General features: G+C 47.9%; 1 protein-coding gene across 3 annotated transcripts in view; it reads right to left on the bottom strand.

The window, feature by feature from the left end:
• CLPX (caseinolytic mitochondrial matrix peptidase chaperone subunit X) overlaps positions 1–13,117 on the bottom strand; it is an 86,668-nt gene extending 73,551 nt beyond the window's left edge. The window contains exon 1 of one of the 3 annotated variants that reach the window (XM_089656661.1): positions 12,825–13,117. In XM_089656661.1, the coding sequence (XP_089512787.1) occupies positions 12,825–12,882 (58 nt within the window). In that variant the 5' untranslated portion in view covers positions 12,883–13,117. The remainder of the gene's footprint in view (positions 1–12,824) is intronic. The other 2 variants (XM_089656662.1, XM_089656663.1) reach the window with 2 other exon arrangements.
• Between the last annotated feature and the right edge of the window lie 343 nt (positions 13,118–13,460).

The following is a 13,460-nucleotide window of genomic DNA, read 5'->3' on the forward strand; positions in this document are numbered from 1 at the left end:
CACTAACATTTCAAGCCCATAAATCCCAGCTGAGCTTGTAAACAGACTGCCTGTCACCAAGGACTGATGATAATTGGAGCAAACTAACCAATCAGGTTTGCTCTTTCCTTCTCCTAATGCACATCAGGAAATTAAAGGATAAAATAGGATTGCTTGGACCGTTCCTGTTTACTTCTATACACCGGCTTTCACAGACCAGCCCATGGAGTGCGGTCAGCGCTGATTCCGGGGATAACATGACTGAGCACCTGCAGCTTACATAGCAATTAAGAATTGTTTTTTCCAGCACAAGTGCGACCTCTTCACTAACGTACATCTATTATCCACCCTGTGTGGTCCTTGGCGATACGGCTCCATTCACATATGTGACTTGTCATGTGACTGGGGTCCAAAATCACATGACAAGTCACCCCCCATTTTCCCCAATGGGTACCATTTATATATGTGCGACCGATAATTCGCAGCGACTTCAAAGTACAGTATTTTCTGGCGTAGAAGACTACTTTTTATACTAAATAAACCCCAAAAATTGGGGGTCGTCTTATACGCGGGGTATAAAATGTGAACCTTGGGTTTGTTTGGGTCAAGCTGGCCGGATGTGCGGTAATACTGTACATACGGTATACCGCGCTGAGCCAAGCTGGCCGGATGTGCGGCAATGTACACACGGTATACCGCGCTGAGCCAAGCTGGCCGGATGTGCGGCAATGTACACGGTATACCGCGCTGAGCCAAGCTGGCCGGATGTGCGGCAATGTACACACGGTATACCGCGCTGAGCCAAGCTGGCCGGATGTGCGGTAATGTACACACGGTATACCGCGCTGAGCCAAGCTGGCCGGATGTGCGGTAATGTACACACGGTATACCGCGCTGAGCCAAGCTGGCCGGATGTGCGGTAATGTACACACGGTATACCGCGCTGAGCCAAGCTGGCCGGATGTGCGGTAATGTACACACGGTATACCGCGCTGAGCCAAGCTGGCCGGATGTGCGGTAATGTACACACAGTATACCGCGCTAAGCCAAGCTGGCCGGATATGCAGTAATGTACACACCAGTATACCACGCTGAGCCAAGCTGGCCGGATGTGCAGTAATGTACATACAGTATACCGCGCTGAGCCAAGCTGGCCGGATGTGCAGTAATGTACATACTGTATACCGCGCTGAGCCAAGCTGGCTCAAAACAAATCTCCCTATGACAGATTTATCTGTCAGCCCGCTGGATGTGCGGTAAATACAGTATACTGCGTGGAGCTACGCGGTTTCAAAAAACGTACCGGTACGTCCCTACGGTAATCAGCCCGCTGGATGCGTGTATGTACGGTAGCTGCGGCTACATACAGTATACACTGGGCCAATCATGGGGAGCGATGTATTCTAATACAAAGCCTGCTCGGATTGGCCGAGTCAGAGAGGTGGGCTGATTATGTCACAACCTCAGCCAATCCGAGAAGGCTTTGTATTAATTAGTAGAACACATCGCTCGCCGTGATTGGCCCAGTGTATACTGTATGTAGCCTCAGCTATCGTACATACACGCATCCAGCTGATTACAGTAGGGACATACCGGTACGTTTTTGAAACAGCTTGGCTCGGTATACTGTATATACCGCACATCCAGCGGTAACCATCCGATTGGGAATTTGATCCATATGATGAGGTCTTACAAATGTATCACAAGATGTCATTCATGAACTTATGATGTCAGAGGATGAACATGAGGATTTTGAAGGATTTTAAGTACCGGTAAAGTCATAACCATTAAAATTAAAAATCTGATGTATTTAAATGGCGTTTCCTCAGAAGGGGGGTAGTCTTATACGGCATGTATAGCCCAAAACATATGTTTTAACTGGAAAATTAGGGGGTCGTCCTATACACCCAGTCGCCTTATACGCTGGAAAATACGGTAGTTCCTGCATTACTTTGATCTGACTTGACGGCCATAGACTATGTAAAGTCGCAACTGAATGTTGTACATGTGACTTGTGTACGACTTTACAGCAGAAACAATTATCCTCGATCAAAGCCAAAGCCGCACTCCCCCAAAAGCACCGCGCCAAAGCCGCACTCCCCCAAAAGCACCGCGCCAAAGCCGCACTCCCCAAAAGCACCGCGCCAAAGCCGCACTGCAAAATCACACAAGTGTGAATGGAGCCCAAGGCTGATCATTGGAAGGAGAGCAGGCCGAGTTCCCAGAAAAAAAAAAAAAAAAACACAACAACAACTGACCATGCTGTGCTCCCATGCCTAGCATGGCCAGTTTTTAATAGGAAAGCAGAGGGACTGGCAGGAACACCAAGGATTTCACACAAAAGGAAGCAATAGAAAGAACAGGAGGCTTTCATACAACTACGTGGTACAGCCGACACATATCAGTTGTATGTAACTAATAGTAATAGAGAATGTTATCCCAAGATTTCCTGTTCCAACCAGCACAAAGTACAGGAAGTTTTTCAGCTCATAAGATTTCAGGCAGGATCAATAGATTCTTCGCACTTCTCAAAACAGATACAACAGAAATTTCAGGGCTTCTTCATGTGCTTGGCCCGAGGTAGTAATAGGCTGTTGAGACGCAGTTTTACCACTCCCTACAACACACAGACATCACTAATGAAGATCAAATGGCTTTTGTACATAAGTGACAGTGTGGGGGGGGGGGGGGGGGGGGAAGTATGTACACAGAAAGGTTTTGGCTGGAATATTGCTTTAAGGGCTTGATTGCACAAGCAGCAGACCTTGCCATCCCTATAAAGAGAAAGAACACAACACACCCCCCTATCCATGGTGAACTGCTTTGCAGAAGGCGGCTGAAAGGCAGCGGGAGGAATGGATATGCTCGGTGTCTCAAAAGCCTTACCACTGTCCACATCCATCACGCATGATTTAGCACGGCCCCCCATTCACTTAAATAAAGGGCATTTGGTGGCAGTACTGCCCACAGACTACCAAAAAGGGGTAAAAGTTTCACTGCAGCATGTGTGCAACCCCCTCTGGCTGCTGTGTCAGATTGAGGAGGGAGGAAAAACCACAGCTAAAATGCTTCCCCCACATGAATAAGCCCTAAAACGGTATCTTAAAACGAAAAAAAAAAAAAAAAAAAAAAAAAAAAAGTAGCTGCAGAGCATACAATGGGCTTTAAGAAGGAATCCCCCACCTTCTGTGATGCAATGGGCCAAAAACGGAAGTCCTGATATTCCTCGCTAGATGCTGAAGTCTAGCACTGAAGCACAAGCCCTCCCAGCTATGTACTAAAAGAGGACAAAGGAACTCGCTCTACTAGACCACTACATACCAGGCAGCTGGAGAATATCTGTCAGGAGGCTCAATATCCAGCATATTGAAAATATTGCCATTATAATGAATATTTGTCTTGCCACAGCTTGCTTAAAAAAACAAAAAAAAAAAAACACAAACATACAACTTATTAAAAGTGTGAATACCCAGCAGTGTGAGGTCTTGCTCTCCTCTGGTGCCAAACCTGCAGGTAGATGACCACTGTAGTTGTGTAACCCTCAGACCCCAGCAGTAAGTGGGATCACTGATCTGTAACCCCCGGTTCACATATATGCGGCCGTGCGGGCCACGTTTTACACGGGCACGAGAGCCCGTTCATTTGAATGGACTCCCATACCCCGGGGCAAACAGGGAAGTCCCTGCACTTTTTTGTAAACCGCAGTTCCCAGTACGGTTGCGATTTCCAGTATGGGTGTCGTGCCATTAGAATTAATGGCACCCGCCAGCGGGTCCACATTCATCTGTACAGCTGCACGGATTTTCGTGCAGATCCGCAGTGGCACCACCCGCACAGATGTGAACCTAGCCTGAGGGGTTGTCATGGCCCTCTAGCTCTATCAATGTCACAAAACATGTCCCTAGTTTCAGATGGTCTCCTGCAGCCTACCAGCCGCGTGTCTAAAATCTCTCCAAACTCCTGCTGTATGTATATATCTTCCCATTCTTCAGCAACAATGAATATTGTGGGGTATATGGAAGAAGAGGAAAAAAAAAAAAAAATAATAATAATTGCATAGCAGTTTGTTTTGTGCAAATGAGGCAAAATCAAATGCAGCAGGGTAGCTGCTCGGCATAGGACCCAGAAAACAGCTAAGTATCACTGTAGTAGCAGCAGCTACTACAGTGGTTCTCCACTTGGCCAAATATGGAATGCGTATACTTCGATTGGTCCAAGGTAGACTAATACAACTACACAATAAAAAAAAAAATTTATACACACACACACACCCTAGATTGTAAGCTCCAAGGAGCAGGGCCCTGTAACCCCTCGTGTATCGCATTGTACTGTCTCATGTAATGTACAGCGCTGAGCGAACTGTTGGCGCTATATACTGTATAATAATTATACATACATGGGATATAGATTTAAAGCATACCTCTACAGCCTACAGATGTGAAATCACCTAACACGGAGTCCGGATTCACAAATGTGTGGGGCTGGTTTCAGTGCGATTTTCCCACTAGCACTTCAGGTGTGTATGACACTTGATATCGCACCTCAACAGGACTGAAAATCATACCGGACTTTCTAAAAAAAAAAAAAAAAAAAAAAAAAAAAAAAAAAAAAAAACCACACTGCAGCCAACACACACACACGTGAAACGGCTCCAGAGAAAGCCAGTTAGGCTCACGTCATGCGAATTGGATGCAGTCCAAACCACATATCTAAGAATGGGCCAATAAAAAAAAAAAAGAAAAAAAAAAGAAAAAAAAAAAAAGGAGGATTTACATACCTATGTTGCATCCTCTTCTAAGTTTCCCAGAAAACACTACTGAAGTAACCCCATCGCAGAGATGCCCCCCCTGGGATGTCACTTGGGCCTTCAGGGAAATCTTAAAGCTTAACCACTTGACCTCCAGAGGATTTCCCCCCCCCCCCCCAAGGCGATTTTTTTTTTGTTATAAGGCGCTGTGTTACTTTGGCAGTTGCACAGTCATGCAACACTACATTGATTAAATGTCTTTTTTTTAGAGCTCTCATTCGGTGGTATTTGATCACCTCTGCGGTTTATTTTTTGCTCTATAAAATAATCTTTTTACTATAAAACATATCCAATAAAAAAAAAAAAAAAAAGTCCTAAATTTAGGAAAAATGTATTCCACTACATGTCTTCACTAAAAAAAAAAAAAAAAATCCCCATACGTGTAAATTAATTGGCTTACATGAAAGTTATAGCGTTCACAAATGGCTGTGTGTAATATATATCTATAACACACACACCTTTTGCGAAGGGCTCGTTCACACTGGGCTGTTTTACCAACGCTTGCCAAATGCCCCTATAGCGTTTGGCAAGCGTTGGTCCAGCGTTTGCGGAGCGTTTTTTAACGCGCCGCGTGCACGGTTTAGCAGCGGTTGCCGAGCATTAATAACATCCGACAAACGCCTATAATGCAGTTTGAGTGCTGTTACCGCTCAGCAAACGCCCCGCAACCACGTCACAACCGCACCGCAAACGCCGGCCGGGCGTTTGCGGAGCGGCACCATAGACGAGAATAGGAGGCTTCAACACCTCCTGACTCGACCAGAGGCGTCCGTTTTGCCGCGACGCAAATGCTCCCGTTAGAACAGCACCAGGTGCTGCAATGTGCAGAATTGGCAGAGGCGTTTGGCAAGCGGCAAAAACGCTTCCCAAACGCCTCTCTGCCGCCTGCACACAACGCTAGTGTGAACGTAGCCTAATAAACGTAATGGGGGTGATCATCGACCTAAAAGTGGGACTGCGGTGGGCATGAGACTGGGTGAGAACGGATTGCCACTGACATCCCCAGTGACACCAATACAGTGATCAGTGCTAATAAAAAGCACTGACACTGTACTAATGGCACTGGGCAGGAAGGGGTTAACATATGGGGCAAAGGGTTAGGGGTGTGCGTTTTGCTTCGGCGACATGCTGTGCAGAGAGATACAAAGCAGCATGTCCATGCTGACAGAAGAGACTTGTGTTTACACACAGGTCTCTCCCATCAGCTTTCCCCGACGATTGCCGAGTGGTGGCCAGTAATTGCCACACACACACTTTTTTTTTTGTTTTTTTAGTAGAGACCGTAGAGAATAAAATGGTGGTCGTTGGCAATTATTTTTTATGTCACACTGCATCAGCGCAGCGGTTTTTTAAATGCAATTTAAAATTAAACAAAAAAAAAAAAAAAAACCACACACTTTTTGGTAAAAGATGTTATGTCGAGTCAATAGATACCAAACATGTCACATTTTGTCGCCACTCCACAAGTGTGTGGTTTTAAACTACGATACTTAAATATCTCCAAAGGCGACGCTTTAATACTGATCTGGCTACCTGTAAACATTTTTCTGGTGCTAGAAATATTGATCTCGCTCCGACGTTAGCAGTGATACCTGATGCGTGGCATGAACAGTGTGTACATACACATGCATGATCTACGAGTTTGTGCGCAAGCATGACAAATTGGGGGCACTTTAAAAAAATAAAAATGACGGAACAGTGTAAAAAAAAAAAAAAAGTTTAAATTTTTTTTTTTAATGACTTATTGCCATCACATAGAATGTAAACAGCATAAAGCAAGACAGGTCCTCTTTATAGAGACATCACAGGTCTATAAGACCCCACATCTCTCCTCTACCCTTGAAAGCATACGTTTGGTTGGGGGGGGGGGGGGGGAATGCTCTCGTTTACATTTACCCTAACTGGAAGTGACGAAATGCTGGTCGCTTCCAGTCTCCTAGACCATAGAGATGATTGGCGATGATCCAGTCCTCAATCACCTCTATGGCAAGCCAGTGGAGCCACTGTGTTCAGTACCAGACTCCCCGCTGAGACAGGAGAGCCCAGAGGGCAGTAGGAACCCCCTTCCAATACCTGTAAAAGCTATCCAGCAGCTAATTAGCCACTAGGATTGCTTTTACATACAAAAGAGCATTGCTGCCTGGTTGTAAAAAAAGACCAGGTTGATGCCTGCAGCTGCTTCCAGGCTGGCAATGTACATGTATGTTAGCTTACAAGCCTATGGAAATTGGCACATTTTGATGCGTCTTTGTTAATCACCTCCATAGTTCCCAACTCTGTTGACTACTGAACACCCCGACAAATTATGGAGCGGACGAGATGCAAAGTTGCTCTGTAGTCCTGTACTAGAGTGATAACACTGCTCCTCTATAGATAGAGTACAGTGAGCCAGTGTTGTCACCCTAGGACAGGAAGCATGCTACTGGAAGGATCACCAGACAAATTCAGCCACCACATCTAAGGATTGGTAAGCTGCAATATATTTATTACAGGTAATTTAGCACCCTCAATACACACACACCTAACCCTCAAGAGGCGTACAATCTAAGGTCCCCAACTCACATTCCTCCATACACATACTAGGGCCAATTTAGACGACCTACCAGCATGTCTTGTGAGAGGAAACCAGAGTACCCAGAAGGAAACCCACACAGGCACAGGGAGAACATGCAAACTCCAGGCAGCTAGCATTATGGCTGAGATTCGACCTGGCAACCCTAGTGCTGCCAGGTGGAAGTGCTAACCACTTAGCCACTGTGCTGCCATATACAGATTTTTTTTTTTCACTACTAGGTTTACCCCTTTTCACAACCACAGCAGTTTTTGTATATTTTGAAAACACGCTTAAAAAAAAAAAAAAAATTATACGAAAACAGCTAAGCTTGGTGTTGATTAAATATTATTATACAGTATTTATATAGCGCCAAAGGGTATGCTCAGCGCTGTACAGTAGCAAGGGGGACAGAACATGAGACAAGACAGTAACAATACAATACACGAGGGGTTCGAGGGCCCTGCTCTTTCCAGCTTACAGTCTAGGAGGGAGGGGAAGGTGGTACAGGAGGAGATGGCTGTGGGGGATGGGGTGGCGGGAGGAGTGGAGGAGGTTAGTTGTTAGGTGAGGTCGGGTGTTAGGTGAGGTTGGGGTAGGCTATAGCAACAATTATGAAACAAAATATTCCTAATAAGATAAAATGGAAAAGTGAGCGCTTTCTAATAAGCGGCTAGAGCACCAAAAGGCAACCAATATAAAACCTTCAGAAAATCATACCAAATAAATAGGTGCAGTGCTAAAAACATTAATAATGTCTGTAAATATTAAAATTAAATGCCAGAACAAGTGACAGTCTGTGCAGGTCTAGGTGCGAGTAAGCAGTAGAATCCAATAATAGTGCTCCAAATCATGTGGTAAAATTACGCACTCACCAGATGCGTAATGTATATACGCCTTAAATGACACTGTAGAGGTCCCCTTTAGGAGTTGGTGGGCGGTGCTGAGAACAGCGGGAAGTGTAGTGTTGTTGGGTGGCGTAGATGGAAGCAGTCAGTGTTGGTCATCTATAAGAGTCGGGATCACACTGTACACCTGACAGAAGGGGGTTTATTTACTAAAGCTGGAGAGTCCAAAATCAGACTCCCTTCTGCATAGAAACCAATCAGCTTCCAGGTTTCATTACCAAAGCTTCATTGAACAAGCTGAGGTTAGAAGCGGATTGGTTTCTATGCAGAAGGGAGTCTGATTTTGGACTCTCCAGCTTTAGTAAATAAACCCCAAGGTGTCAAACCCAAAGAGGTAGCAGGGAAGTGATACATTACAATGGATCTGTCTTCACTGGTTAAACTTGAGCCCATCTGATCCAGTCATCCTTAAGTATCCAAAGGAGGGAGTCCCTTAAAGCAGGCATCTACACCCGCCCATCCCTTAAAGGGATCTCTGGCCAGCTGGATCCTGTATCTATCCGTGAGCTGACAGCGCCACCTTACCTAGAGGGAGGATTATGATCTTATCCAACTCCTAAAAGGGACCTCTACAGAGTCATTTAATGCGTATATACATTACGCATCTGGTGAGTGCGTAATATTACCCCACGATTCGGAGCACTATTATTGGATTCTACTGCTTACTCGCACCTAGACCTGCACAGGACTCACTTTTTCTGGCATTTTAATATATTTACGGACATTGTTTCTAGCGCTGCACCCATTTGGTATGAAAGTATTATTACTGTAAAGTGAAGATAAATACCACAGCAAATCACTGTTGAACATAATCAAAATAAAGACCAATGATGCGTAAAAACTTCGTATTGTATAGATTGACTGTTTTATATTTGTTGCTATATTTAAAGTGCTTGTGAAGGCCAAGGGTCTGTGTGTGTGCAGCAGCTACCCCCCCCCCCTCACCATCTCCCTCAATACCCACCTGAACCCTATCGTGATCCACCACTGCGCACAACAGTCTCGGCTGTCCTGGGTTTCTGCCTCATTTGTTGAGACAGCAAGTGGGAGACATTGGCTTTAGACCTGGAGATTGAGGGCAGCACAGTGGCTAAATGGTTAGCACTTCTGCCTGGCAGTACTCGGGTCGCTGGTTTGATTCCCAACCACAGTATCACCTGCTTGGAGTTTGCATGTTCTCCCTGTGCCTGCGTGGGTTTCCTCCAGGTACTCCGGTTTCCTCCCACACTCCAAAGACATACTGGTAGGTTAATTGGCTCCTGTCTAAATTGTCCCTAGTATGTGTATGTATGAATGTGAGTTAGGGACCTTAGATTGTACACCCCTTGAGGGTTAGGGACCTTAGATTGTACACCCCTTGAGGGTTACGGACCTTAGATTGCACCCCCCCTTGAGGGTTAGGGACTGATGTGAATGTACAATATATATGTAAAGCGCGGCGTAAATTGACAGCGCTATAAAAGTACCTGAAATAAATATAAAACCCCCAAACATATATTCTAATTTTCTAAAAAGCAGACACCCTGAAGAATAAAATCGTGGTGGTTCCAATGTCATATCACATTAGCACAATGGCTTAGGAAAAGCAAGCTTTCAGTAAAAAATATACTAAAGTTAATTTTAGTGTGCACAAACAATTTCATAAGTTTTTAGTAAAAAAAAAAAAACACAAACAAACACACAAAAAAACAAACACCACACGAGGTTTTGCTGAGCAAATAATTAGGGCAGTTACGGCATGTGACATGATAGTGTACGTGGCGGCCATCTTGTCGGTTGGAAACAATACTGGCAGGTCACAGCACTGTGGTATCATGCTGTGCAGGGGCGGACTGATCATTTGGAAACTCGGGCTCTGCCTGAGGGCCCGGGGTCAGTAGGGGGCCCCATGAGATGCCCCTGGTACCTTTTTCATAGGCTTTTTTGAGTTTGGGCAAGGACACAGGGGCGCCATGATCACCTATTGCCCGGGGGCCCCATGAGTTGTCAGTCCGCCCCTGGTGCTGTGCTTATGTATTTCTTTTAAAATGAGTTTTATTCTTACATTAAATTCCATTTTTATCACTTGACTACACTATTAGAGGGCTTCTTTTCTTTGATCCATGCACTCGACTGTTATTTATTCGGTTGGAGCCAATGAGATCAGAGTTTGAGATTCTACGGGGATACTTATGCTGCGCATTTTGACTGTTCTTGATGGGTGGTTTATCCTCACTTGGAGTTCGTGCTGCACTTTAATTTTACATTTTGAGAATATTGCGCCCACCACATTGTGCTAGCTGCTCTTCGGCGCTATTGATATCCTAGCGATTATTTGTAAATAAATGACATAACAAGTCAAACCTTAACCACTTAGGGACCGCCTACCGCAGATTTAGAGCGGCAGAGCAGCCATGCCGGATTATGTACATGTACGTGATTTGGCATTTCCGGGTAGGGGGTGTGCGCCCGCCTCCCCAGCTGTGCTGTCATTCGCTACAGCACAAGCCGATCAGTGGGTCCCAGCCAACGATTTGTGGCCGGGACCCGCTGATCGCTTACACTAGGGGCCCTCCAGCTACTGAAGTACTACAAGTCCCATCATGCCTCTGCCACTGGAAATCCTGGCTGTTGCTGTCAGTCTTGCGAGGCCTCATGGGACTTGCAGTTCCTCAACACCTGGAGGGCCTGAAACAAATGACAGCAGCAATGTATTTTTTTTCCCCCCCTGCAAAGCATCAAAGACTCCCATGAGAGCACCCCCCCCCCCCCCCGATATAAGAGGGGGGGAAAGACAACCTGATATAAGGGGGGGGGGGGGGGGGGGAGGCAACCTGACATAAGGGGGGGGGGGGGAAAGACAACCTGACATAAGGGGGGGGGGGGGAAAGACAACCTGACATAAGGGGGGGGGGGGGAAAGACAACCTGACATAAGGGGGGGGGGGGAAAGACAACCTGACATAAGGGGGGGGGGGGGAAAGACAACCTGACATAAGGGGGGGGGGGGGAAAGACAACCTGACATAAGGGGGGGGGGGGAAAGACAACCTGACATAAGGGGGGGGGGGGGAAAGACAACCTGACATAAGGGGGGGGGGGGAAAGACAACCTGACATAAGGGGGGGGGGGGAAAGACAACCTGACATAAGGGGGGGGGGGAAAGACAACCTGACATAAGGGGGGGGGGGGGAAAGACAACCTGACATAAGGGGGGGGGGGGGGAAAGACAACCTGACATAAGGGGGGGGGGGGGGAAAGACAACCTGACATAAGGGGGGGGGGGGGGAAAGACAACCTGACATAAGGGGGGGGGGGGGAAAGACAACCTGACATAAGGGGGGGGGGGGGAAAGACAACCTGACATAAGGGGGGGGGGGGGGAAAGACAACCTGACATAAGGGGGGGGGGGGGAAAGACAACCTGACATAAGGGGGGGGGGGGGAAAGACAACCTGACATAAGGGGGGGGGGGGGAAAGACAACCTGACATAAGGGGGGGGGGGGGAAAGACAACCTGACATAAGGGGGGGGGGGAAAGACAACCTGACATAAGGGGGGGGGGGAGAAAGACAACCTGACATAAGGGGGGGGGGGGGGAAGACAACCTGACATAAGGGGGGGGGGGGAAGACAACCTGACATAAGGGGGGGGAAGACAACCTGACATAAGGGGGGGGAAGACAACCTGACATAAGGGGGGGGAAGACAACCTGACATAAGGGGGGGGAAGACAACCTGACATAAGGGGGGGGAAGACAACCTGACATAAGGGGGGGGGAAGACAACCTGACATAAGGGGGGGGAAGACAACCTGACATAAGGGGGGGGAAGACAACCTGACATAAGGGGGGGGAAGACAACCTGACATAAGGGGGGGGAAGACAACCTGATATAAGGGGGGGGGAAGACAACCTGACATAAGGGGGGGGAAGACAACCTGATATAAGGGGGGGGAAGACAACCTGATATAAGGGGGGGGAAGACAACCTGATATAAGGGGGGGAAGACAACCTGATATAAGGGGGGGGAAGACAACCTGATATAAGGGGGGGGAAGACAACCTGATATAAGGGGGGGGAAGACAACCTGATATAAGGGGGGGGAAGACAACCTGATATAAGGGGGGGGAAGACAACCTGATATAAGGGGGGGGAAGACAACCTGATATAAGGGGGGGGAAGACAACCTGATATAAGGGGGGGGAAGACAACCTGATATAAGGGGGGGGAAGACAACCTGATATAAGGGAGGGGAAGACAACCTGATATAAGGGGGGGGGGAGGGATTTCAGAATCCGCTCACGCTCTGGGCACCCCGGACTACACACAGCTGGGGGTCTCGGTATCAGAGTCGGTGCCCCCGATAAACCCCCTTCTCGGTATCATCAGGTTCCCCCCCATTCCTTCTATTGTGTATTTTGTACGTGTCAGGTTATAAATAAAGTTTATTTCATAAAATAAAAAACCCTCCATCCAGTCAGAGAACACCGGGAGGCCTATGCGGTCCCATCCCCCTCACACCGCCCCGCGGTACGGCCCGTACAGCCGGCTATCAGCTCTCCCTATCAGGGGAGAAGGGAAGGTGTCCGCCTATCTCCTCACCTCGGTGCAGGCAGCTGATGATAATTCTGGCGGCGCAGGAACAGCCGGGGCCGGACATGGTCCCGCCGTACTGGGAAGACGGAGGGTTCGGGGAGACGCTCACACAGCCAGCTTCCTGCTAGGAACAGATACTACGGGCCTCACAGGGATCCGAAGGCGGAGTGGGCCGCAGGACCTTTCACCACGTCACGCTCACGTGTCCCGGACGAGGTGGGGGCGGGCTTAGCTGTCCTCAGCGTGCACGGAAGCGGGTGAGGGCGGTTCTCGTCGGCCTCATTATGCACAGAAGGGGACAGGGTGGGCTAGAAGTGACTCGGCTGAAGTACGGGCGGGGCTTGTGTCTTCACTCTGCACGGTAGATGATGAGGGCGGGACTAGTCGGCCTCGTTGGGCACAGGAGCGGGGAGGGTGTGGCTAGGAGTTACTCGGCTGATGCATAGGCGGGGCTTGTGTCCTCACTCTGTAAGGAGGAGGGTCAGGGCGGAACTAGTCGGCCTCATTGGGCACAGGAGGGAGGAGGGTGTGGCTAGGAGTTACTCGGCTGATGTATGGGCGGGGCTTGTGGCCTCACTCGTACAAGGTGAGGGCGGGATTAGTCGGCCTCATTGGGTACAGGAGGGGGGGAGTGTGTGGCTA

Source organism: Staurois parvus, unplaced genomic scaffold (genome assembly GCF_062004578.1).
Source record: "Staurois parvus isolate SC_StPar_1 unplaced genomic scaffold, SC_StPar_1.0 ptg000927l, whole genome shotgun sequence".
Lineage (NCBI taxonomy): Eukaryota > Metazoa > Chordata > Amphibia > Anura > Ranidae > Staurois > Staurois parvus.